We start from the raw sequence: 27,919 nt of genomic DNA, 5'->3' as shown, positions 1-27,919 counted from the left end.
TATTTTCACCTGCCCTTCCTCTCATTTTCTGCACAGATTCTGGTATTTTTGAACACATTTGCTCTCCACTTATGTTTTCTGCTGCTAAAATGAAATTGTGGATCCACATTTTCATCTCTGATTAACATGTGGCCTGCTCTTCATTACCGACTTCATTTGACATCCGTCTTTTTGACCTAATAATATTGGGACTTTTTCTGCTTTCATATTGCTCATGTTGTCTTTTTCTATTGCCTGAGAAAGCTTGCTGGCAAAATTCAGAGATTAACAGCATGTGTTCTTCTGAAAACACACAGAACCAAGTGGCAGGAAGATGCAGTGCTTTTAGAAATATCTAGAAACCTTCTCTTCACAAGGTGTTCAAAGACTATAGCAAACCACCCTCTAGTCAGCTGTCATGAGAAGAAGTCCTGCCCTCACACCTCCTCCAACATTACCAATCCAGCTCATCTGAGGGGAGGGACAAAAAGAAAACTCACACCCTTTTCCTGTTTGCTGGGGTTTGCTTTGTGCCATTTCAGCTCCCTAAACTTCGTTGCTACAAGATCAGACATCTGCTAAAATTTAGCAGAGAAGAAATGAGGAGGAAGGAGATAAGAAAACCAACTGTTTGGACTGCTTAAACTCAATAATTGTGCCAAACCACTGTGTATCATCTCTCCTGCTAAGAAACTCTTAAAAAATCAGCTTGCAAAATCTGACCATCTCAGATCTGGCTACAGATTCTAAGCTACAACAGCTCAAAACATATAAGCTAAAAGTCTGCAAAAGCAGGATCATTCAGGAATTTCAAGTCTGGCTGAGTATGGGAGACTCCTCAATTCTCTATATTGCTTCAAACTCCAGACCACAGCAATGTCTTGGTTAAAGGAACAAAATTGCTAGGACACACAATACTTAAGAGTGGCTCCAATCCATATTTGTTCCAAAATATTAGAAGTCATCTTCCAGACTTAAGCAAGTAATTGTCTGTTAGCATATCCACAGATGTGCTGTCAGTAATAGCTTAAAGTAAGTTTATATGATAATCACCTCTAAAATACTTAAAAATACACATTAACTTACATGGTATTACAAGTTTAGCTTTAATAAGATTAGTCTAATCAAATCCTCTTAGATTCCTTATTCAGAATCATAAATATAATTCATCCTTCTTAGATGAATCCAATCCTTTTCTCCCTTTTTTTTTTTTCAGTTCAATGGCATGTACAGTCTGGTCAAACTGTATGGGAACTTGGAAAAGCAACATTACCTGCAAAACTTTACAGATGTACTAATTTTTTTTTTAAGTTTGTAATTGGCTCAAACAAGGAAAGAAAAAAAAATACTGAAGTATCTTTATAGTGCCTTAAAATATCAGAACCTGAATTTACAAGAAAGCCATTTACTGACCCCAGCTCTGGCAGAGATGTCTTCCCAGGGCAACTGGAAATGAGTAATGAAGGGACAAATCGGATGTTTTATAAATGCCTAATTATTACTGTACTTCAAGAAAACCTGTGACTCAAAATAAGAATTAAAAAAATAAATTGCACTGGCTTGGAAATATTGTGTGGTTTCTTCACACAGCTGGAATGGGACATCTTGAATATCATTACATTTCCATGGGATTAGTACTTCTCTAACCTACAACGATACTTACAAAAAAAAAAAACAACTATGCCGGTGAAACAAACATTACATTGGTTAATATTTCCTCATATCCAGATGAATTGCATTCATGTTTCAATATTCATGTCTGGGCAGAAGAAGAAAAAATTAAACATGGTATTGTCATTACTGTAGAAATAAGTGTTCTTTTTTTCTGTTCATATATGCAACAGCCATTGGCACTCACAAAATACAAAGCTGATGTTTAAGAGATACTGTGATGCATCTTCTAAACACTACAGTGTTTTTCTAGTAGAAGCTTCTGTCTCAGCTCAAGAGAAGGAACAGATGCTTTTTCCTACAGGTATTCATAACAATTTGGAACCTCAGTACAAGGCCCTCAGTACAGTGCTACATAATCACTTTAACTGATTTAATGAATTAAAAAATCATTTTAAAAATGATTTTTTAAATAATTTTAACTGGATAAAGGTTAACTGGATGATAACGCTGCTGTATTAATTAGAAATTAGAAAGTAGTAGCTGTAAACTGCTTGGGGGAAAAAGGAACATCCCAAAAATCAAGAAATACTTCCCACATCCAACCTGGGGCCATTAAATGTAAGATTCAAACAATAACAAGCTCTAGCATAGGGAAGCTATAAAGCCACCCAAAAAGGGATGGGGACAATCAAAAAAATGTGGAACATGACACAAAACTTGTCACCTACTCATACACATGCAATCATGGACAGAGACTTGGGGAAGACCAGAAGGAGACAACGACCCTAAACACTCAGAACCACTCAATCACCCAAACCCTGCAGGTCTCAGGAGCACCATTCCCAGGAGGCATCACTCATCCATCTGCAGATGCTGGGGCTGTGGTTTTAGTGCCTTGAATTGGACACAATTCTGACATTGCCAGGGCACAATTCCTGCATTATTCCATTATCTTGCCCATTTACTGCTAAAATCTCTCCAAGAGCCACTTCTAGCACAGAAGCTGGATCAAGGAACTGACCTGTCTCTAAAAACATTCCCTTAAGAATAAAAACTGCATCACAGTGGAAAGGGCCAGGAATTCAAGAGGACCCAGACTGATCTTGAACAAAGTGGGATAGATCTGTGCCAGACTGAAGTGCCCATGTAAATATGGTCTCAAAAATGAAAAAAAAATCACAGAATTGCCTGGATTGGAAGGTACCTCAAAGATCATCTTGTTCCAACCTCACTGGCCCTGGACACATCCAGGGATGGGACAGACACAGTTTCTCTGGGCAACCTGTGCCAGCGCCTCACCACCCTCATATGTCCAATATAAATTTACTCTGTCAGTTTGGAGCCACTACCTCTTATCCTGTTATTACATGCTCTTGCAAATAATTTCTCTATCCTCTTCAACATGGCTGAAACATAACAGCTATATATTTATAATAGATTTTTCTTAGGGTACAAAGAACAGTTTTGAAACTTTCTGACTGAATAGCCAAATAAAGCATCAAAAAAGAAAATAGAAGAAATATAGTAAAGTCAAGAGATGAGGTGGCAAAATGGAATGATGCTTAGAATAAAATAGAGGAAGCTCTGGTAAAGCTAAGAGATATTGCAACAAAGTGATTAAATGCTTGTGTATAATAAAAAGCTTGATGCACTTGTATGAAACTAAAATTATTTAGCAGATACTAGTGAAGGGCCTCCCTCCAGATGACCACAAGCAGGAATGGAAGCCTTCAACCACCTGGAAAGATAATGAAATTGCTCATCCCAGCTTATTAATATTTGCTGATTCGGACTAACACAAGCACACTGGAAAATGCTTTGTAGGCTTAAAAACAGTAGATATACATTGCTGAACTTGTAAGTGGTGTACACCATTAGTGGAACGGTGACTTCCCAGCCACCCAGCGCTGCTTGCTTGCTTTAAAATGAAATATATAAAATATAAAATTTGGTTTGGCTATTGAAATTTTGTATCATTGGCACAAACATTACTCTGATGGAACCCATTGATTAATCTTGTCCATCATATCTGTGAAATTAAAAATTAATCTACAGGAAAATGCAGCATTGCAGTTTCATTAAATGCTGCAGTACATGTTTACCTAAATATTTATTTATGCATACAAATCCTCATGCCTTTTCATCCTTTTTCCTCCCTCAGCCTCAAAGTAGAAGCACTCTTTGAAAAAGTCCTTATTTTTTCATTTCATTTTGAGACATGCTAAAAAATCAGTGCAGAGAAAAAAAAGAGGGAAGATTTTTTTATTATCAACAAAAGAAAGACAGGAAACATTTTGCAACATATGCTCCAAGTTTTATTAGTCATTTAATTTGAAATATATTTCCATGGTAGATACAGTCAGGGCTAAAAATCCCAGCCTTCCTTCTCAAGAAGGTGAGTATACTAAGGTTTAACTGCAGGATAAATATACCATCAGTAGTAATCCTCTATTTTCAAGGAAATCAAATTTAAGCACTGGCAGAAAGAGTAAACTAGTTCAACCTTTTCTGTGGATCAAAAACTATAAAACCTTAGACCTCAATAATCAATGCGAAGATTGCTAGGATAACATTCAGTCAAAGTTTTAATCATGACTGTACACATCTCAGAATATAACAACACCCATTTCTGTTGAAAATGTCATTTGTTTTTAAGGACATTCTGTGCTGCCAAAAATCTGTATGCTTCCCCTTTCATTAAATGCATCATTTTCCTCAGAGCAAAATTTATGGCTTTTTAGACTGCTGAATTTCAAGTAGTGCAGGTTTAGAATTAATTTTCACCTTCAATACTGTGGCTATTCGCTTTGAGAAACTAGAAAAGACACATTATGCAGCCTAGATAAAAACAACAATTTCTATTACAATGAAAATGATAAGAAATTGAGAGAATGATAAGATAATGGAGAGAAACCATTATCAAAGCAGTAAGACCATTATCACTGTGCCACAAATTTTCAGAAAAAAACAGATCAAACAATTTTTCTCTCTTTTCAAAAACCTTGTCATCCCTGGCAGTTTAACAAACTCTTTATTAGCAGGAAGACAAAGACTAGAGGGAAGGAACTGCTGCCATCAGGGCTGCCTGAAGTAGCCCCCAGGTCAACAAGCACAGTAGGATTATCAGATATGGTGACAAGAGGAAGCGAAGCAACTAAATAAAAAAGAGATGGGCCAGTCATTTGGTGGCCCTTTTGGCCCATGTACAAAACAGGGGACATCTGGAGATTGTGGGGTGAAATAATGTCAAAGCTTTAGTGTGGTCATACCCCAGGTTGTACTGGGCCTGGCTAGAAGTGGTTATTGGGTTTCACAAGCAATATACCTAAATACACGACACAAAACTAGGGGATTTGAGAAAATGACAAGATAACAATTTCTGGAAGCATTATGGTTAGAGATCAGAAATGTCAACAGTGTTCTGTCAATAGTTATAATGAATTATCTATTACAGGAATTTACCCTACTATTTTCTGCTCCCTGTAACACAAAGGTAACAGTTAAGAATGTAGTAACATGCATTTATAATTTTGTTATTTCTGGGGAGGATTTCTGTAAGAAATACACACTAGCCAAAAATAGTCATGCATCCTAGTGATGTTTAAAAAGAAAATGGACATGTGTAATGACTTTACAAAAGAAACCAAGCAGTCATGAGATGCACGTGAAACACCTCCCAAAGCCAACACTCACTTTACATCTGAAAGCTACTCTAGGCATCTAGCTAAAGATTGCAAAGCAAGCCAGCTGCTGATTACAAAGTGCACTAGATCTCCAAACTCTCAGGTTTAATTCATCCTCACAATATCCAGACCCAAACTTACTTTATTATAGCTGTGGTTTGGTCTTGCAGGAAAGGAAAAAAGCCAACAAACAGTCACATGCATACTTAAAATGGAAGTGGCATCGCCAAATGAAACTAAGTGGGGTTAAAAAACATGCATTAGACAAAATAATTTTTTGCAAGCTGTGACTTTTACAATTCATTTTGGACAGGGGGGTTCAACACAGATGGTAAAGTAATTTCAATCCTTCAAGGAACTCATGTATTCTAACTAATAGACACAAAATTCTGCACACAGTAGCTGCTCAAAATTGCTGATATAATAAACATACCTCAATGGCTTCCACCTGAATACTCTTCCCCTTCAAACAGGGAATGAAGCACACCTAAATGAACTTCCTACTCTGCATATTCAGTAACTCCAAAAGCACGCTTTGACAAAGGGCAGGATCCATATGGGTTTTATGAACACTGTTTGGAAGACAGGAGCTGACTGACCTGCAAAAGCACCTTCCTATGACAATAATCTGTATGTGGGAGCAACCCAACTCCTCCTATAAAACAAAAAAAAGGCAAATCCAGGAGCAGAGGTATCCACCTGCATTGGGACACCAGTTAACCACCCAGAAGGGGCTATTAGGAAGAAACTTTTGCCAGGGAATGAAGTTGTGCCTCATTCTCTGTAGTTATTGAGTAATTGACAGGACAGGGTTTTCCCAAAATTTCTCTGAAACAGCTGGTGCTGCAGTGTCAGCAGCAGGACTCACTGACCAGTGGCTCTAGATCACTCATCTCATCTAGATCACTCAACACTTAAGGATTCTGGCACACAGAGCTGTAAAGCATCCAAATTTACATCAGTGCCCCATTGTTCTAGCATCTGCAGCATTTGCACTTGACAGCTGTTTGCAGATCAGGTCCATGAAGTTTTACTTCCCAGTAACAGGTACAATCCATACAGCAGCATGCTACCTGGTTTGACATTAAAAGGAACCACTAATAAATTGTACTTATGTATACAGCATTTCATTCTGCCCAAGAAAGTTGGGTTGGTTTTTTTTTTTGTCTTTTTTTTTTTTTTTTTTTTTTATGTCACAAAATGAAAGAGAGAGAGAAGTCACCAGCTTACACTGAACACAAGAAAATGTGGAGATATGCTTCCAGAACCACTTCCAATGAGTTCAGTATTAAACTGAATTCAAGGAAGCTGGAAGGCAGCGTTCAAAAATCTTTCATTTCCTTTCAAATAAAGCAATCTATTGTCTGAGCATTGCCATATTTAAACTGTGTGATGTGTGGTCCAAATACGAACTCTGACAGATGCACTGAGCTCCCACTCAAACGAAGTAAAGCAAAACCAAGCAATATTAATCTCTAGAACATATAGGTGGTTCTGCTTATTGCTTGTTACTCCCTTTCTGCTCTACAATGCTCCTCTACTGCTACTTCCTGGATCAAGACTTCAAAATCCACCTAAGCTGGCAGTGACCAAAAGAGGAAACAATGAGAATCTCAAGGTTCACACTACATCTCTGCAGGAGAAATACCCACATTTCAAAATCACCCAACAGTCAGTCAGTTGATGGTTACACTCTAAGACCTTATTCCAGAATCCTTCTCTACCAGCAGCATTTGTAGCTGAATCCCCAACATACTGAGAAACTCATGCCTTAAAAGCTCCCAAACTTTCTAGTCCTACTTCCATAATTCACATATTTATTTCTGTAACTTCAGATAGACTTACTACCTTTAGTCACTGATGCATTTTTACTTACTGATGCTCTTCTTTCCTTTTCTAATTTCTTTCCTCACCCTCAATACTTTCATTATGCATAAATCAACTTTCTTTAGATAAATCAAAGAAGACAACAGAAAACCAGAGGAAATCTTTGAAACAGTAATAGTAGGCTAGGTTAGAGTAGGTTAGATATTTTTGTTAGTGATAAACAAAAATATGAATTTCACAAAGTAATTTTCTTAGTAAAGAGTGAAAGCTACTGAAGAAGAATCAATTTCAATTGCCATTACAATATCACCCTTACAGTGAATATTTTGCTCAAATGCAATAAAAACTGAATAAAACACTGCAAAACCTAAAAAGAACAATCAATGCTTGAAAGGACAAGAATGAAGATGCCAAGAGAACATAGAACTGAAAAATAAATTCTCTTGCTTTCTAAATAAATAGTTTCACAGGAACTGGTTTGACATTTACGAAACAAAGCAGTTACTGCTATGGAAATATGCAACAGCATTCACATATACAAAAAAAGGAAAAAAGGAAAAAAGGAAAAAAAAAACAAAGGAAAAAAGGGGAAAAAACAAAGGAAAAAAGGGAAAAAAGGGGGGAAAAGGGGGGAAAAGGGGGGAAAAGGGGGGAAAAGGGGGGAAAAGGGGGGAAAAGGGGGGAAAAGGGGGGAAAGGGGGGAAAAGGGGGGAAAAGGGGGGAAAAGGGGGGAAAAGGGGGGAAAAGGGGGAACAAGGAAGGAAGAAAAAGGAAGAAAAGGGAAGAAAAGGGAAGAAAAGGGAAGAAAAGGGAAGAAAAGGGAAGAAAAGGGAAGAAAAGGGAAGAAAAGGGAAGAAAAAGGAAGAAAAAGGAAGAAAAAAGAAAAAAAGAGGTCGCATAGTAAATGTAAGAACTAAGGCAACTCAAACCATGCCCTTTTGTTCCATTGCATGAAATAACACATTTTCTTTTCAAACTGTCACACACTGGTACAAGGTTATTGTACTATCACATCACAGAGACAAAACAAAAATAGATCCACATGTTCTTAGGATATATGCAAGTGGGTAAGAAGTTTCTGCTCTCAAATATGAAATCAGGGATTGTGACTTCATCTGTAGGGGAAGCTTTTCTATTAAGAAACTCTAAATGGTTCTGTGTGCAGCAGACCCCATTAACTCCAGACTGCAAAAGTGCATTTCAGTGGCAGAACAACAGAAGTTATGTTACAGCTGACCTTTGCAAATAAACCCAAAAAACCCAAGGGCATTTTAAATAATAAATTGACACCTCAGCTTTATTCAGAACACTTTATAAGAAAGAAGTCCATTGCACACATACTGTACAAAAACTATCCCACGAGGGTAGAAGAGAGACAAAGCTTTCCAACACTCCCAGTGACTCCCTCAGCAACCAATTCCAGAAGCTGCTTTTACAGGTGCTGGAGAGAACCTCTTCAGAAAGGACAAGAAGGCAATGGACCAAAAGAGGGAAGATTCCCTGCAGACTGAGCTCTCCAGCACATGCCTGCACTTACACCTTTGAAAGAAAAACCACTACAGTTATTCCTGAGATAGCACTTACTTCCTGGCAGTACTGAAGAATCCCTTCTTTTGTCCCAATGCAGGTCTTGGTGCCAGAGGGATCTGATTCCCACTTTCCATTCTGCACGTTCATATGCATGTTGAGCTTGCCACAGAACATGGCAATCTGAGGTTCTGCCAGCAGCCCTGCATTTCCATCAGCAGGCACCTGGAAGGAGAAGAAAAGTTTTAATCTCACATTTGACATTTCAGTCCAGTCAAAGCAGCAACACGTCAAGCAAATCTGAGACAGACTCCAGACTCATCCACCTACTGCTGCAAAGACAAACAATTTTTATTCAGGGAGATGTAAATGGGGTGTTCACAGAAATTCAGATTACAACAGTATCATTTTAAAGCTTAACTGTTGCCGCAGGCCCCTGGCCGGGTAACAATTAGCATTGACTCCATGATCAATGGAGAAGGCTGATCAATCTCTTTATTATAGTATAATTATTATTAAGAAACCCATTGCTTTTATAGACAGTTATGATACACCTGGACTTAACTGGTCCACCAATCCAAACGTCATCACCACTGGCTAATCAAGAAACCACCCTTTGGTAAACAAATCTCCATAATACATTCCACAAGTTCACAATAACAGGCGGAGCAAGTGAAGATAAGAATTGTTTATCATTCTTTTCTCTGATCTTCTCACAGCCTTTCCCAGAAAGGCCTGGGAAAGTTAATGCTGCTCTCTTTGGAGACAGAGCTGCTGCCACACTTAACCAAACTGTTTTGTGGCCCAAAACTGTCTTCTTACCAACTTGGGCTAAACACAGAACAACAAGCACAGTTGCAGCACAGTTATAAAAGTTTAATTTTGCAAGGATAGCAATTATAATGTGGGGAAGGGGTTTACCAACAACTAAATGAAAGAGTAACAAGTTTTTAGCAAGATTTTCCTAAAAAAACCTCACAGTGTATCCTTTTCCAGGCCCCCCGGTAGTTCATCTCCTTGTTGAACACATTGGCTCTATTTTATCATGTCTTATAAAAAGATGGTGGATTAAAAGCAGCTTCCACCAAAGCTTTTCTTGGATTGAACCTCAAGATGCAGAGGGGCTGGGGAGGTATCAAAATGGCTCTGCTGAAGGTTTAGCTGACAACCAAGAATTACAGCATACCATCTCCCCAACAAGCATTAAAATACCAGGTGCTCCTCCCCTTGAACCACAGCCACTGCCCATGCTGCCAAACTCAGCACGGGTTTAAATCCCTCCTATGGTACCACAGCACTGCAGAGAAATCAAGAGCCAGTCCCTGAAGGTATAGGATGAAAGGACTATATTTTTGTTTTACATCTGAGGAAAATGACACAAAGAGAAACCTCCTCTCTGGATCAGGTACCTCAAAAGACAAGTCTGCAACTCTCCACTGCCTCTCACACTCCAAAGGCCAGTTGGTTATATTCAAGGTGCAGCAGGGTATTCATTTCAGTTTAAATATCTACTTTTAACTTTTAATCTCTTAGCTAGAAGGCTTCTCAAGAGGAAAATTGAAAACATTTTAAAAATTCACAAAAAAAGAGAAGAAACAGAATTATGGTATCATAGGAGACACGCAAACCCAGGATATTAATTTGGCTTTTTGTTTAAACACAAAATTTTATATAGTTAATATATTAGATATATGTTTAATATATGTAAATATAACTAATATTATAATGTATAATATTTTATGAATATTTATTATGAATGTTATAATTAATATACTATATGCACTTTTATATTTATATATTAAATATATATTTAATGAATTTTATATAATTTTATAGTACTAAAAAACCCCAAAGTCCATACTAAGAAACATTGTGAGAGTGAACATCTAACTATCCATTGGATTCTCACTGAAAGTGAAAATGTCAAAATTAAACCAAGGTTTTGTTTAGGGTTTTTTTTAAGAGAAAAGAGAACATTTCTTGTCCTGTTTTCATAAGATGTTAACTTGTTACTGCAATTCAGCTCAAGAACAAACAAACAAAACAAAAAAAAACAAGACAGGAGCACCTCAGCTGGCCAAGACCTTCCTTTACTATCTCAATTTCTCTTCTCCTGTGCAACAAGTACATTCTGTACAATTAATTTTAAAAATACACCTATCACTGTTTTTCCACTGGGTAATTAGAGAATTTTCCAATAACTGGGATGACACCTTGTCTTGGCTTGCCTTGATCAGGAACAGTATCACATGCTTACTCCTTCTAATACCCTCAGAAACTTTGGAGAGCAACTCTATAACAATATGCAAAATATCCTCCAAGTTAATTACTTTCTTTTCTTTAGACATGTAACATAACCCTATCAAAATTTCAATAAAAATGGAAGTGAGTCATCCAGATGATGTGTGGATGAGAACTCTATATTCCCAGTCTGCTCTTCCAGCTGAGATCTTTAGTAAATAAATAAAGCACACAGTAGTCCCACTGCGGCAGATTTTCAATTTGTTTACTCAAAATCATAAAACAAAAGTATTTAGATCATAGACTCAAAGATTAATTTAGGCTGAATGAGACTTTTAAGATTGAGTCCAATTGTAAACCTAACACTGCTGAGTTTAACCAAAATAAAAGCCAAAAATAACAGATAAAATTTAGCTAACTAATTTCAAGGGATTGCTATATGGTACAAGTTCCTGATAATATGAAATCTCATTAAATAATACTTATTTTAAGAAACACACAGCAGTTTGATCACAAAGGGGACTGAACAGCAGTATTTTTGGAGAAAGGTGGGGAAATGTAGCACTTTCTGTAAAATACATACACTTATTAAGATTAAAAACTCAAAAAAAAAAAAAAAGCAGGAGACTAAAACATTAGTAAAATTTAACACAGTGATAAGTGATTTGTCCCACACATGCTATCATAACATGTTAAACATGTGAATGAATTAATTGCTGGTCACATCAAGACTCATTTTACCTCCAGATGAGTGCATCTTCCTGCACAATCCTCTGATACATTTCCTTCTTAAAAGCAGATAAATTATGAAGTGCTTAAAACATTGTTTTAAAGAAAACAAATTCAAAACACCTTTCAAGGACAGGCTTTCAGTATTTTGCACACTCTCACAGGTGGGGATATTAGAGAAAAGAAAGTCTAACTAACACTAAAGACTGAAATCAGAAAACAACTCTGTATTATGAAGCCCATGGGGTATGTAGCTGCTTTGGATATGGAAAGAAGAGGGATATAATTCATCTATTTTCTTCTCAGACTGGTCAACTTAGGACAAAACAAAGTCAGTCTTAGCGAGGCCACCTGAATAGCATCATTTAACTACAGGAGCCTGTCTTTATGAAGTAGGGGTTTCATAGTATTTTTTCTGTTTGGTTTTAGAGAAAATAGTTATTAAAAGTATTTATTTCATGTCAAAATGTTGAATTACATACAACACAGAAAAGAAAATCATGTAAGCATTAGGAAACTAAGATATAGGGAATCTGTTTCCTTTCCATGCTAAGAGGTAGCACAGATGCCTTTGCTTTCTTGCCTGGCAATTCAACACATTTATTTGACAGGAGATGCACATCCACGTGGCATGCTGGATGTCATTTATACCATTTCTGGGACACTCAAAAAGGATTTTGATAGCAGAGTACAGAGGACTGAAAGAAGTTTATCTAATTGCAAAACTATAAGGAATACCTTACATTAACAAAAAAAAGTGTGTGGAGTATTTTAGCTCACTGCCATTTCATCATAATATCAAAAGGCTTCTTCCTGTCAAACACTATTATTATTTAAGACAGAAAGCATAGCCCTCTCCCTGCCTCCACTCTCTCTGTCATTGCTTTCTGCAGTTACAAAGACAATTATTATATTTGCTAATTGCGTTTCATAATCCCTATTTAACCAACAAGTGTTGGTTTTTTTTTCACAATTCAGGTTATATTCAGAAAACGCAGGCTGCAAGGTTCTACCCTCAAGAGGTTTTCTATCAAGGAACCAAAGTAACACCACTTCAGATAGCTCTGCTATTAATTTAGTATTAAGAACTACAACATAATATAGAAATAAGCATCAGACCTTCTATGTGCTGTTATTAACCATTGAAACATCAAAAGCTATTCCCCAGAAGTCCCTCAGACAGCTTCTGTGATTTATATTGCTTTATTCTTCAAATACTAACCTGAAGCCACTTTGAACACTTATAAAAGTGTACTTAATTTGCAATAATTACTTCATTTTCAATTACTTTCAAGAAGAGGACATTCAGTAACAACCTCCATAAATGCAACTTGCTCAAGAACATCAACTGTACTCCTTAGTTTAGGAGATGACTAAAATAATCCCTCCCTGATTCAAATTTTTAATGCTAACACCAGTTAAAACCTCCAACCAAGAAGTCAGTGACTACAGTTTTAAGGTTTAACAACAGTAAAACGGGTTCAAATAATGTGAACAATTAGGCATATCCAGTCATAACACATCACCCTTCCAAACCACAGCTCTGCTTCCTCCACACTTTTACACCACAGTCAGGTTGAAATCTGAGGGTTCTCATTAACTAAAGCAGCACCAATTTGCATTCATAGTGGTTTACTTCCTCTATGACAATTAACGAAAGAAAATAAAGTCTGTCTTTGAAGTGGGACCACTCATAACTCTTTTTCCTATAAAGAATAGAGGTAAAATAGAATAAAAGGACAACAATAGAATAAAAGGATTCTCTGCTTGCCTTACACATTCAGTGAGCAAAACATAATACAGAGATTTGTTATTCCCAGTGGAAAGACCAGGATTTTTTTCCACTGGACTATCTGGTCTGCTGTACTCTACAAGTGAAGACTGTTGCTCAGTCTATGGTTCAAACCCAGCAAATGCCATGCAAATACAGGCTTATATCACCAGACACAAATCCATGGCCTCTTGCCCATCAGTTAGCCATCAACTTTGGCAGATTAATCTGTTACACTCTGCCCTAGACATCTTATAAGCCATAAAGTATTTCTCCTCCTAGCTTTGTTAAGGATCTTCTCAGAACACAAATGCTTTGAAGACTATTTGTATTTAAAAACCTGCACATGTAGATTCACAATTAAAATATCTCCTTTCTTAAAAATGCAATCAGGAAAAAAAAAATTCAAAATAAGCCACCTAAATTAGAAAAGGAAGAAATATCCAATTATTGTCTCCTCACAATTTTAGGATGTCTGTTTGTCAAAACCAAGGAAAATTTTCCATCACCTCACTTTTCCTTAGAGATGAAAAAGACTAAGAGGTTGTCAAAATCAACATGGACAACAATGTTCACATAGAAACAGCAGCCATTACTGTTGTCAACAGCCTATAGAAATAGGTCAGAAAACCATTCTACTGATTACGCAGTTAAATTGCTCAGTACAGTTGCTCCTCCTGAAAGACAAACATTTATCACAGTCAGAACCACCCTCCTAACCTGCAAAAAACCCTGTGAACATCCGTGTCTAATTTACATTAAAAATTTGGTTGAGAAACAGACTCCATCAAAAAGCAGCTGGAAAACTAGAGAAGTTTATTTGGCCTGACTATAACCTCCATAACCCAACTGCAAATATCTGTGCACTGTTTTCCTGGCCTGCTTCATAAAGAGTGTTGCCAAAATGCATCACACCACTGCAATACCCACATCTCTACAGCAGCTCAAGGATCAACTAACTGCTCCACAAATAAATTAAAAGTGAGTTAGCCCTCAAGCCTGTAATGGGAAATATAATATCCTCAAAACTATCTTCTGGCAGCCAACCATTCTCCTCATCCACACCCTCCACAAGGTCCTGAGAAATAGGTTGTATTTATTCCACACATCTCAGTTGTAGTGCTTCCCTCAGGTCACGTTCCAAGTATTTGCAGAACAACACCCCAGCCCAGCCCTAGGCATTTGTTTACCCTGAAATCAAGTATTAAAATCAAACAAAAAAAAACATGCCAGGACTAACCACTGAGTTCAAAAGGTTATCTTGTGGAGCAACAGGGAAGTGAGTGCTGCCCTCCAGAAAGAACTGAGTGAACCAGCAACCAAGTGCATACAAGAGATAGTCACAAGACTTGAGCAGAAGTGTCTGTATAAACAGTTGACCTGCGTGTGCATGTGTGAACACACACAAGAGCAAGGGGATTTCTCTCCCTGGAGTCCCTGGAATCACTAGGAAGCAATGAGGCAAATCAAAAGAGCAGCAGAAGCCTAGCACCTGTGAGGAACCTGTCTAGCATCATCCTGCACACATTTCCATGCTCCTGTGAGAGTGAGTAAAAACTAAAATTTAGCTACAAAAATCAGCACCTCTGAATATAATAGTAAATGTGAGCAATTATCACAGGGGAGTATCCCATCAAGTCACAGAAGGCAAATCTTTGCATCGGCTGCATGAACACAGCAAAAACACATTCCTCTGTAAGTGCAGTGTCAAGAGCGTCTTACCTACCACCACCTGTCACCCTGATTCCTAAGATTTTTCTAAAGCCTTCTGAGTTTACATTCTGTTAGAGAATTTTCTCACACAACTTTCTGTAAACAACCTATTGTTTTGCATTCCTTCATAGAGGTGGAGGAAATTGATGTACTGGTAGTTTGTCCAATGTCACTGGAGAGGTGGCACATTCACTCTCCAATCCACTGTCACCTTTGGAAAAGTATAAATACTGGAGTCAGAAAATAAACACTCTCTTTTTTCACCTTAAATAGCCGTGGTTCGCATTGTGCTTTCCCATGTCCTATAGCAACAACCACCACTACTAGCTGTGAGAACCCCGGGCTTGGTTTGGGGTCTCATGTGGTGGTAAAATTTCTCTTCTAATTTGTGCTTTTAAAGAAAAACTTTGCAGCCTCTTGTTTATTGTGAGTTATTTAAAATATTGTCTTTTTGGGCTGTGGCTGTTTGGCTAGCGGCCCAGGCAGAGACACACACACCCTGACATCCTCTCTGTCTGCTGTCTTTTTTTTTTTTTCTTTCCCCGCCCAGGGCTGCTGTTATCTTTTATATGATATATTACATATTACATGTTTATAGTTTTCTTCTAATATCTACTACCTATATTATAAGGTGCTTTTTTACTCTAAACTAATTTGTGAGTGCTAACATCACTAAGAACATGGAGGTAAGGAAGAAGGAGGAAGAATAGGATTAGCCTACTTTTTGTAGCTAAATTTTAATTTTTAGTCACTCTCACAGGAGATATTACCATGTCTGCGTCCAAAACAAACAAACAAACAAACAAATGCTGCACTCCCACAGCCTCTTAATTTAAGATGTGAATGAAGGTGCTTGAACACATTCAGGAGGAGAGCAACAAAGCTGATGAAAAGGCTTTAAAGGAATGACATCCTGCCAGGAAAACTTGGGGACTCTGGGCTTATCTAACTGGATGTAAGGAGATTGAGGGGTAACCTCCTTGCTCCCTAAGCAGCGAAGTGCTGAGCTCTTCTCTGTGGGATCCAGTGATGGCATGCATGGAATGGTTCAACCCTGTGCCAGGCTCAGACTGGACATTAGGAAGCATTTTTAAACCAAGAAGATAGTCAAACACTGGAACAAGCTTCCTGTAGAGGCTGGCAATGCCCCAAGACTGTCAGTAGCAACTGGGCAATGCCCTCAGTAACAGGCTGTAACTTGGTCAGGCAGCTACACTAGATGACCACTGTAGCTCCCTTCCAGCTGAAATACAGTATTCCATTCTAGCCTCTTCATCACCATGGTCACAACCAGACCAGGAGTGCCAGCAGTTTGCTATGGGTGATGATGTGCACCACCGTGGGCAGGAGGATAATGGGAGGAGCAGAGACCACCCTCACCCAAGCAGATCTTCTCTGGAGTTACCTTAAGAGTCCATACCAAAATCTACAGATCTTGAAGTTAGCCATCAATACAACTAACTGAAAACCCTCACAGCTAACAAGTATGTCCAGCCTGCAGGTACCTCCACACAGTTTAGTCACAATCTTTCCTAAAAAAACTGCCATTTTTGGCAGGAAGAAAAATTATAACATGTAGGCACACAGTTTGTTGAAATGAGGAGTAGAGCTGTGGCCAAGCCTCATCCCTAATGGGCTACAACGGTGTAGGACAGGTGAACAGTACTGAAGTAATGAGACCAATCACAAAAAGGGTCCAGAGGACACACAGTTGTAATGCAAGATTAAGGGTATAAAAGGTTGTACTAAAGAACAATAAAGTGCTAATGCTTAAAGCCTTCTTTGGTGTCAGTCGTACCTCCACCTTCAGTAACAAGCAGAATGACCAAAATTGCCCAAGACTGGAATGAATTTCAGGAAGCATTAAATCTAGTACACCACCAACATTAATATAGGGGATGAGGAGGTAGAGAGAGTGGAATAACGTCAAGATTTTGTAAGTTGAATAAAAAGTGCATTAAGAAGAGAAAAGTGAAAAAAAAAAACCAAAAAACTAATCTTGCTCCCAAGCTATTAATTTAGATTTTTAAACAGTCTTTGGTCATTTACATGACTATATGTCATGACTAATAATGGTAGGATAAACAAGAAAAAGATAAATCCCATCAGAATGAAATCTTTTATTCATCTAGAAAAATAGGAGATTAAAAAAGGTGAAATTCAGCAAGTGTGCAAGTTTGACAAAAGAAGTGTTTAATGATACCAATAAATAGGCCAAATGTTATGGTTTCTTTTGGTATGTCTACAGGTACAGGAATGCTAATGATACTACATTTAAATTTCATCACCCGCAGGGCTGTCACTACTCCAAAACAAACATAAGACTCTGTTTTACGGGATAAATCAAGGTTTTGTGCTGAAATAAATCACTATAAACCATCTAATTCTAGTATTGTATTTTCTATTTCAACACTCAAAGCCACTATTACTCATCTCAAATAAATATAGGAAGTAGAAGAAAAATAAGAGTGCATTTCACAGCAATGCAATAGACCACAGAAATACTCCAAGCTTAGTAATAACTTCTGGTGTCCTATCATATCCATGAAACTCACTGCTGTAAGACTAAAACTACAAGGTGAGAGCAAATATTAAAAAAAGACCTAAATTCTAGTTTGTATTTACATTAAAGCACCTTTTTTTTTTGGTGGTATAAATTATATTTGAAGCCTATTTCATTGCATTGTGTACCTGGGAAGGACGTCAAAAGGAAAATTACTACATGCAGTGTAGCAATGAGGAATAAAGACACACAGACTCCCTTTTTGCAGTCGTAAAGAGAAATCGTTTATTGAAAAAAAAAAAAAAACAAAAAAAAAACAGATATTTTAATGCTCTAAACTTCAAAACAAATAAAACAAGCATGCACTGGCTGTCCACCACTGCAGGTGTCGCTGTTCACATGAGCTTTTACCCAGCTACCTTTTTGATCACCAGTGTCCATGCATCCCCCAAACCCATCACTGCCCCACGCACAAGGTGACCACACACTGTTATACAATTTGTTCTCTGGTTATAGAACCCATTTTTACCTCGCTGTTAGCTGAACCTTTCCCAGAGCACTGAGCAAGAGTGAACAGAAATGAACAGAATTGAACAATGGTGAAAAAGGCACATATTCTGTTAGGCTTTTATTATTTCCTGCAACGCAGAACCAAACTCGATAATATGGAACAAATTTAAATTGTCTGTTCAGTAAAAAAAATTGAAGAACAATCCTAGTTCAATTAACTTGATAAAGAGTTTAACATTTGAGCAATGTCAGCTTCTCAAACTTTATCCCTCAAATGTCAATGAATGCTCAGTAACTTATTGACTTGTTTTTAATTTGAAGTAGCTGATAACTGTAAGACAGCCTTGTAATGAATAAAAGAGCCTTCCTGGTTCCCGTGGCAATACTGGGACACTGCTGGCTCTAGCTAAGTACTGCTACTGAAATGTTAATTAGCTAATTGCTCTGTTTTCTCTGAACTACCTGGGGATCACCTGCTCCCCCCCGCCCCCCACCATTCAGGACCAAGATGCAAATAGGGCCCTATGGGCAAATCAACAAAATTTGCTTTATAGTACAGATGAAAATACGATTTCAAAGGCCTCTGTTTAAGTAACTGTGGACTTGAAACTTTCTAAATAAGTAAATGAGTAATAATAATAACAACTTTAAAAAACAGTGCAAAAATCACAACACTGGAGTTAACACTTCTAAGGATGACTCTTGTGTGATTTATTACACAGTGCTAACATCCTGTATTTTTGACAAGACAGTAACTAGACAAAGTGAGTTAAATTATACAAGGTACATGAGTTTTCCTGAAACAAACTTCCTTTAAAAAGAGATACCAGATTTCTCAGATTTGGAAAATCCTGTGGGCTTACATCATTTTCTTGATGTAGGAAGACAACATTAGATGACTGAACAGACAGAATTATTACTGCAGTGCAGCAACTATACAATGCATTTGTAAGCTTCTCCAAGAAAGAATGGAAGCTTTTCCATTCAATGAAACTACGTGCTCGGAGGATTTTTCCTGGGTTCCAATCTAAAAAAAAGCTTCCTCTACTTGAGCAAAATTCACCACAGCCAAAACAGCTGTAGTGTAATTTTTCTTGTGGAACAGAACCTCCACCCTGCATCAACTGGATTCCAAAGAAAGCTCTTAGATAATTATTCTCAGTATTACTTGCATGCAGTTCTTTATCTGTCCTTGATATAGAGGCACCTTCTACACTGCCAAAGCATCTCTTCCACAGACTGCATCACTTATGTTATTCTTCAAATGATGCAGAATAGAATAATTCTCTGCTGCCTTTGGTCTGAGCCACAAACATCTGAAGAAAGCCATGTGAGAAGTCTGATGTAATTCACCGGTTTTAACATGAGGTGTTTCAGCTATTTTGCACTATGTGACTGCACTCCACATGTATGCCAAAGGTCCCTGTCATCTTCTTTTGATGTAGAATTATTCAAGTGGCAAGTCTGTGACTCAGTCTGCTCTGGAAGCTGTCTGACTAGTTGGACTACAAGAATTATTATTATTATTATTATTATTATATTTAAAAAAAACAATTCCCCAGTTTCATTCCACAAACAATTTGAAGATGAATTAACAAAATATTTCTGGCATTTGATGACTTTAACCACCAAGTGTTTGGCATGATGAGGACTTGCTGACTGCTACAAGGAAGAACGTGCCCAGAAGATCCTTCCAGAAATATTTACGCTACCCAAGATGCCAAGACATCTCTAATTAGACAAACCTTTTTTTGGCACACAGAAACACCACTATAAGCAAGCCAGAAGGAACTAACCTGTCAACAGCAGGATTAAATAACATAACACATTACCTGGATTACTTTCAAGGCATACACAAAAGCTGGACAGAGTCAAATGAATGGTTGACAGATTTCATTCATTTTGAGTTGAAGGTACAGTTCTTCTATCCTTCCTCTATAAAAATCTATGAATTTTATCTCTCCACAACAGAACTGTGATGAGGGAATTAATACAGCATTACCAGACACCCCATGCTGAAACAGATCCTGCCCTGTATCTGTTTCTAGGGTACTTAAATCACCTGTTACCAAAAAAAACCAAACAAAAAAAACCTCACCCAAACTTCACTGTCCCTCTAGATACAAGCTATTTTCATATCACTGTGCACCCAGTTGCTGATTTTTGAGCAGCTACTCCATGTCCATGAGGTTTTTCATAATAATCATGTAGCACATACAAAAGAAAGTCTGGTCTTCAACCTCTGATGCTATGCCCCACTCCCATGGTGTCAAGTGTGAAGCCATTTCTCCATCTCTCTGCTTTCTGGCTCTAGCAGAGATAGCTTCTTTATTTCATCCCCCAAACCAAAGACAAGACCATCATTATTGCATACATAAAATATTAATAAAAATGTAATTAATAAAGAAAAATATATTCAGAAGGGCTTAGCAGAAAAAGGCAGAAGATTCCTCAGTTTGGGGAAGAATAAAAATATTCTTTCTGTCTTTCAATTGGGCATATTTCGGGTTCCAACTCTACAGTTTGCATCCTGCATGTCCTTTTACTGATTAAATGCTACTGTACATGACTTTCATACAACTGTGCTAATGCTCAAAACCAAGAACCTTTTCCTTTTCAGGACCTATGAACAAGAAACAAGAATAAGGGAAAAAAACAAGAAAATGAAGACACAGTGAAGCCCTCAGAAGCAACCCAGCAGCTTCGTTCAGTGGACTGGGCAACACATGATGAGCCCCAGCACCAATTCTCCCTTCAGCAGGGATCACACACCAGGTACATTACATACATAGCCCTCTGCACAATCATGATCAACAAACAAAAACATTATATAAGCCAGGAGTCTCAACTTTAAGCCAAACAGGTACAGGTTTGACCACACAAACCAGTTATTCTATAGAACACAACTCTTCAGCTTAAAAAGCTAAGCACAACCACTCAAAATTAGTTGTGAAAGAATTCAGTCAGCCTCAAATAAACCTCTAATGACACAACAATCAGATAGTTATTTTAAGCCTATGACTTTCCAAAATCCATTATTCAAGAAATTCAAGAAAATAACAGGGGAAAAAAGCAACTAATGTGCAGGAAGCAGTTTGGGACAAGATGAAAAAACTGTTCAAACCATTCTTGCCAATACATAAAGGACACCAGAAGTCCACCATTAGTATACAGAAGTATACTAATTTTTGTTTAGTGTACTTCTGTATATTTATATTTGAATTTTCAAACCCTACCTCTTGTATTTTACAGCAACTGGTCTCTTTAAAGACACAACCTTCATCTAAATTCTTCCACAGATGGTCTTTAGCAAAAGCTTTACTGATTTCAATATTTAGAATGTTATCCAAATAGACAGTAGAGTACCCTGAATATGTTCTCACTCTATTTAGAAGGCATACTCCCACCATGAGTTCTGGATTTCTGATCTTACTGAGTGCTATGGAATACTCCAATTGTCGGTAAGGTCTAGGAGCCAGGGAAACTAGAATTTGTCAATCCAAAAAGTTTCTTCCACTGTGGTAGTCTTACAGTAATTTTCTAATAATACAGAAATAGTTCCCACATTCAAGTTTAGCTACACAAAACATTGAAACACAAGAAAAACTGTGCTTGAAAACTATTCCTTTTCTATCGGAAGACATGCTGTTATTATGGTCACCAGAACCTTACACAAACATCTCTCATTCAGACAATGATAAAGTAATTGATTGAAGAGGTGAGCCAGAAGCCAAAAATTCAAAGTATGAGTTCCTGACTTTTTCAACTATACTAAGACCTCAAAGTCCTCTTCCAGGTCCACCCACTAACAGCAGCTGCTCTGTCTTGATAACAGTGATAGCAGAATAGACATGTTCGCATACATTTGATTTGAAAACTCATGAGAAGTACTGCATTCAAATGCAGCATCCTTAAAGACTATATTCATATTAATTGAATTTAACAGATTTCGATGAAACAGACTAAGATTAACTTGGAGGCAACTTTCAGATCTTTGAATGATGAAGATAAATTAGATTATCCACTGTTAACTATTACAGCCAGATCCAAATAAGATGACGTAATAAAGATGAAGTACTGTTGAAAGAGAGATTTTTGGAATTCACTTAAGTTAACAAAATGAATTAAGCATTTATATTTTAGTTTGTAGAATTATGTGTTGAATTTTAACCTTTTACTTAAGAAACCTCCACCAAGGTACAAAGGGGCATAAGAAAATGCAGATTACTGAACCTTCTTACATAAAGAAGGTTCAGTAATGCAAGGAATGCAAAGAACCCAAATAAAGAAGCTCCTCTGTCTCCAAGCCTATCAAGACTGACAGATGTACTCAGATAAGCACCAAAGAACCAAAATCACATGCACAAAGGAGAAAAGTTCAGAAGTTCAACTATGAACATGAACGTGATCTTCAGCCTCAGAGACCACCAGGGACCCCCATATGACCACTACAGCAAACCATGTGTGCCCAGAAGGGCGTGGACTTATTTAGCATGAGGGGTGAGGACAGGTGGGGCTAGGGGTTGAATATGCATGAAAAGTTGTTTAATATAATGTATATAGAACACCTTTGAGAATAAAAGTGTGGGTCAGACTAAAGCTCAGTGCACAAGTCTTGGAGAGCTATCTCACTTGTGCTGGGCGCTGGCAATACACACCCACTACATAACTACCCCAAGTTGTGGAGTCTAATTATTTATTCCACATATTGCTTCACTGTTTCCTTACCAGTAAGTACACACAGATCATTAAGAATAAAAAAACCACAAAGCATTAGCTCTCTGGTAAGGAGGGTAAGAAACCTTCCAGGTTTTTTAATCATGTTGGAACCACATGCTTGAAAAATGAGCACTTTTTGTCTTAAAAAGCTCCATTGTATTTGTGCTATTTAGAACACATGAATCCTTCAAACAGTTCCTTTTGGGGATTTTTTCCTTTTGTCTTTTAAATGAATAATCTGGAAGATTAAAACATTTTGCTTTCGACAGTCATCAGCTAGAGCATTCTGATAAACCATCATCATGAAAGAGAAAACAGTACTATGCTTTTCCACCTCCCTCTTGTTGCTTTATTGAGCTGTAATAAGAATTAATTATACCATAAAAGATGTCATACACGCTGCAGCAAAAATTTTTATTTGGCTACTGCTCTATTACAGAAAATCCCACTAAACACTAATGATGCTTTGTGCAGGGAGTACAAGGAAGCCTAATTTCCATACACTAATAGAGAAATAATGACTGTCAACTTTTAAGACTAACCACGTAACTGTGTGCAGTGAAAGCAGAAATAACATGTATTTTCTTTCATTTGATGCAACATCCAATGACTATAAGCAGGGATGCTGACCTCTGACAGGGAATTTGACTAGAGTACTAAATGTAGACCACAAACTCTACCCAAGCTGCCCACAATCCAAAGACCAAGAGCAGCAACACAACAAGTTTATTTCTCCTCCAATTCTCCACACAGATACTCCTGCCAATATTCAGAAGTACTTACAAACCATATTGGCAAAAGTTGCCCCAAGCTGCAACAAACCCTCTTCTATGGATGCTTCTTCCTCTTCTGAAAGAATATGCTCTCTGAAAGTTGCACACATTCATTTTCACACTCAGGGCAAGAAACCTTTAAACTCAAGATGTTTTACATAACTAGGCTTAATTTCACTTGTTGTGCTGAGAGATTGAAAGAAATGGTCCCACTGAAAACATAGTACCAAATACAGGTGACATCAGTAATCACCTTAATATCTGCTCTTATTCCATGTACTAGCTAAGGTAATCCAAGGCAACTGACACCTGCCTTCCTATTTCTGCCTTCAGAAGACTCCCTTCATGTTCTACTTCCATTTACAAACCTGTTCTGCTGCTGAAAGCAGCAGCAGCCATGCTCAGCAGCCACAATAACTTTGACAGGATTCCCTGAGGCACAGCAAAAGTAAGAAAATAGTAAAAAGATGGCCTGAAAATATACCACAGAGCTGAGAAGTCCAAGTAGGGAAGACTCCATCTTCATATGAGCCTCGAGACTACCTCAAGCACTACCTTCAAAACAGAAAGACACCAGAAATTACTTAGTGCTTTCAACCCAAGACATGTGAAAAGGTCAGAGATGTGCACTGGATCTTACAGTCCTTCTCCTTCAAGCTGGTAATAACCACCTTCCAGCAAGATACAGGCTTCTCAGGGAGCTGCAAGCAGGCAGCCTTCCCCTCAGCTCCTCCCTTCCTGCCCACAAGCTCATGAATGTGGTCACAGCTCCCAGCATTTGCCAAGATGTCAAGAGAGTTCAGCTTAAAACAGCACAGCAGCACAGTGTTGGGCTCCAGAGGCTCTGGAAACCCTCAAGGGTGGACACAGCAATTCCCTTACTTGTGGCCAGTCTAAGCTTAGCCAAGATAAGTGTCCTTCATCACACTCAGTCTGCAGCGGTGAGGCACTCCCACACAATGCAGGACCCCAGCCTAAGGATTTACTCAAAATAAAGCAATTCTTAGCATTACATTCACAATATGCAAACACATACCAAGAGGACTTTACTAATGGTATACTTCCATCTCAGCAAATCACCCACAGCCACAATACTTTGAAAACTGAGTATTATTAAGAGTTCCTCAGCTCATTCCAAACGGTAACAGAGTTCTTCCTTTTGATGACAGGACTACATGGTCTTTCATCCTCACCCTTTGCAGCTGGCCACTGTACATTATGTGATTCTTCCTTTTGTTAACATAATAGGGAATATCATCCATTAACACCAGCACTGTTTTTACTAGCATTGTAGAACCATGAGGACAGCTGAAGTTGTTTCAAGGTAACAAAGATTATGATCAGAAGCACACATACTTAGTTTCAGATATTGCTAAATTTTCTGTTGCTACATAAAGGTAGAAAATAAGTATCAAGTCTATATTAACAACGAACTTATCCCAGGCCTCCCAAAGAATAAATTGCCACAAGCATTTTTCTATTTTTCTTCCCCTAACCATCCCTTACTTTGACAAACATATGTTCACTTTATTGATTTGCAAATGCAAACTACTGAGAGAATTTTAGTACTTCTGCAGAATTCCTCAGCTTTTAACAGGGAAAACATAGTTATTGTTTTTCTTCTACATTCACAGTGAACTAGATCCATATCCATGCTTTTCATCATGCTGGTAAATCCTCAGAATATGTTTGCCTGACAAGTTCAGAGTCTACAACACATCTCTGACAACGTTCTAGAGAAGAATAAATTAAATGCAGATTTGTTTTAAATGTCAAGCCATCAGTGTGTAGCCTTTTCAAACAAGTAAGGGATTGGAAGTATTTTTTCTAGTGCTTGCAAGATTTTAAGGTGGTCATGTCATCAGAGCTGCCATCAGACATTTCACTGCTCTCACAGGACTTGCAAAACTCTTCCTCACACGGATACTACATTCTGTCTCTAGCTCAGAGAATCTTCTGAGATAATTTCAAAATTCTAGTAATTCTAGAATGCAAATTCTAGGGAATTTATATTCTCCATTCCAAGGGAGGCTCCTGCCTTCCCTAGCAGCCAGCTTCAAACCAAGACACCTGAAAAAACAAACCCTATAAATCCATTGCAGTGACACCAACAGACATATGATTATACAACCAGCAACACCTGAAGCACTAAAAACTGATTTATCTCCTGCACTAGGGTTTGCATGAAATAACAAGCTACTGGACAGCAACACAAAGATGGTTTCACACACAGCTACAAGGGAAGGTCAAAACCACCATGAAGTTTCTTTTCTAAATTCAAGACCATTCAGGTCACTGGCCAAGTACTTTTGCATTGGGGGAAACATAAGACACTTTATTAAGAAATGTCCAAATAATACCACTGAAAAGCCATCACTCTTGCTGAAGAGGAGACCGAATTAAAAGACATGCAAGAGTTTAAACCATACTTTCCTAGTTTGAGTATTACCAAAGTATGTTGAAAATCTGGGTCAGAGATGTAAGGTAGATAGATGTAAAAATGTTCCTACAGTTAGATTTCCCACAGGAATGTCTTTCCTGCTCCCTTAAAACAATATTATCTTTTATTAGAAAAATTAAGAGGTCATTTTTAGAAGTCCTAATAGCATGAAGTGTCAGGGCCACTGCAGAGGCTGGGAACATTGCCATGCAGGGCTCTCTCCACCCTCCCTCCCAGGAGGAGCATCCCTGGGAGATGCAGCAATGCAGTAACCCTGTATTAACACTATACTGTGAAATAACATCATAAAAAGTACACCATTTTGCTTTCTACAGTCAGGTAGCAAGCTTGTTAAAAATAATCAGAGGCTTTACCCAACACTAGCTTCACTTCACTCCAAACACACCACTAAGGAAGCCAGGAACTTTAAGGACTGAAAAATCTGAAAAAAAACCAAACTTCTGTAAATCTGCATTTGGGGATATGGAGGTATCATTATTGTGCTATCTGTATATTAAGCTGCTTACAAAGTCTGTCAGAAAAAAAAAATCAAAGTTATGATGCAATTTACTATTGCTAAAATTTGATGAGAAACTCACTTGAGAGTTAGCAGCAAACTATTAGAAAAGCAAACACTCCAAATCAACTCTGTTTACCGAATACCTCCTTCAGACCACTGTTTGAGCACTCCTGCTCTTTCTTTATTCTACTGAAAACAGCACATGGCCACAAAACCTGCACTTACATATACATGTCCTGCACTGGCTGCACTGTCCCAGCTGCCATTCAGTCTTCCATGCATCACAGATCACACACAATACAAAAACACTCAAGCATTTATTCTTGGAAGGGATCAGTGTTACATGCATGATGTTTTCATTCTGAGCCTGCACAGGCAATTTGTTTACTACATTATTATGTAAAAAAATGCACATGTGCAAAGGCAGGTAACAAATTCTGCCTCTTCCTTTGCCCAGGACAGCTCACAAGGGATGGAAACCAGAGCCTACTAACACAACAGAACATCTCTTTCCTTGACATTAGTAAAATGGGACAAGCTGTAACTGAAATACACCCTACAACAATAGGTCCCTTCAGAAGAAACTAATTCTGGCCCTTCTCAGAGAACAAATGCAGTAAGGAATAGGGTGACAAGAATAAGGGCATGCCAAAGGAGGGGAAGGACTCCCACTGTTTTCACCTATATTAGCTCACACCACCTGCAAACCTTACTCAGACAGTTCTGCTGACACTTGAAAGGTGGAAATATAAGATTAAAGCATCACAGAAAACATTTGCTATTTGTCAATGCAAAATACTACATTCAGTTTTGGAAACCATTTGCAAAGCTAGTTTCAAAGTAAATGCCTAGCAAGTTTCAAGGAACACAAAAACAAATTAAAGAATGCAAAGCAGTACAATTACTCCAATAAAAATCAGTACATAGACTGTCTACAAAATCTATCTCTGAATTCTGAGCAAATGAGAAGAAGTAAACAAAAGGAACCTCTTCTTTTTCCTGCACAAAAAAGACTGCAATACTGTATATTTGGTATACACTGGTACAGCAATGACAACTCCATCTCATATACCAATTAAATGCTCTGGGGAATACAAACCTCTAAGCCAGTTTGCCAAAGACACAATTTAAATAGTAAAATAGAGATTTATTTTCTCACAAACAAAACAAACAGTAAATTCAGCATAGTGTCCCACAAAGACCACAGGGGAAATGTGCAATGCTCCTCACCCAAGTAGATCAATGCACTGGTGAGGAACATCTCTCACTTCCCCTGAGTAGAATGATACTTCCCTGTGAAACCCATTACCACTGAAGCTACAGATACTACTTATAAACCAAAATAATCACAATACAGACCAACACCAAGA

The 27,919-nt window shown here is 37.9% G+C and overlaps 1 protein-coding gene across 3 annotated transcripts in view; it reads right to left on the bottom strand.

Moving 5' to 3' along the window:
• The window catches only part of APP (amyloid beta precursor protein), a 143,867-nt gene that overhangs the window by 100,530 nt on the left and 15,418 nt on the right, over positions 1–27,919 (bottom strand). For all 3 annotated transcript variants that reach the window (XM_021532419.3, XM_085590999.1, XM_085591063.1), the window contains exon 2: positions 8,688–8,855. In XM_021532419.3, the coding sequence (XP_021388094.1) occupies positions 8,688–8,855 (168 nt within the window). The remainder of the gene's footprint in view (positions 1–8,687; positions 8,856–27,919) is intronic.

Source organism: Lonchura striata, chromosome 1 (genome assembly GCF_050655825.1).
Source record: "Lonchura striata isolate lonStrDom1 chromosome 1, ASM5065582v1, whole genome shotgun sequence".
Taxonomy (NCBI): Eukaryota; Metazoa; Chordata; class Aves; order Passeriformes; family Estrildidae; genus Lonchura; species Lonchura striata.
The sequence above is the reverse complement of the archived record's forward strand: the minus strand, read 5'-3'. Positions and strand labels throughout refer to the sequence as shown.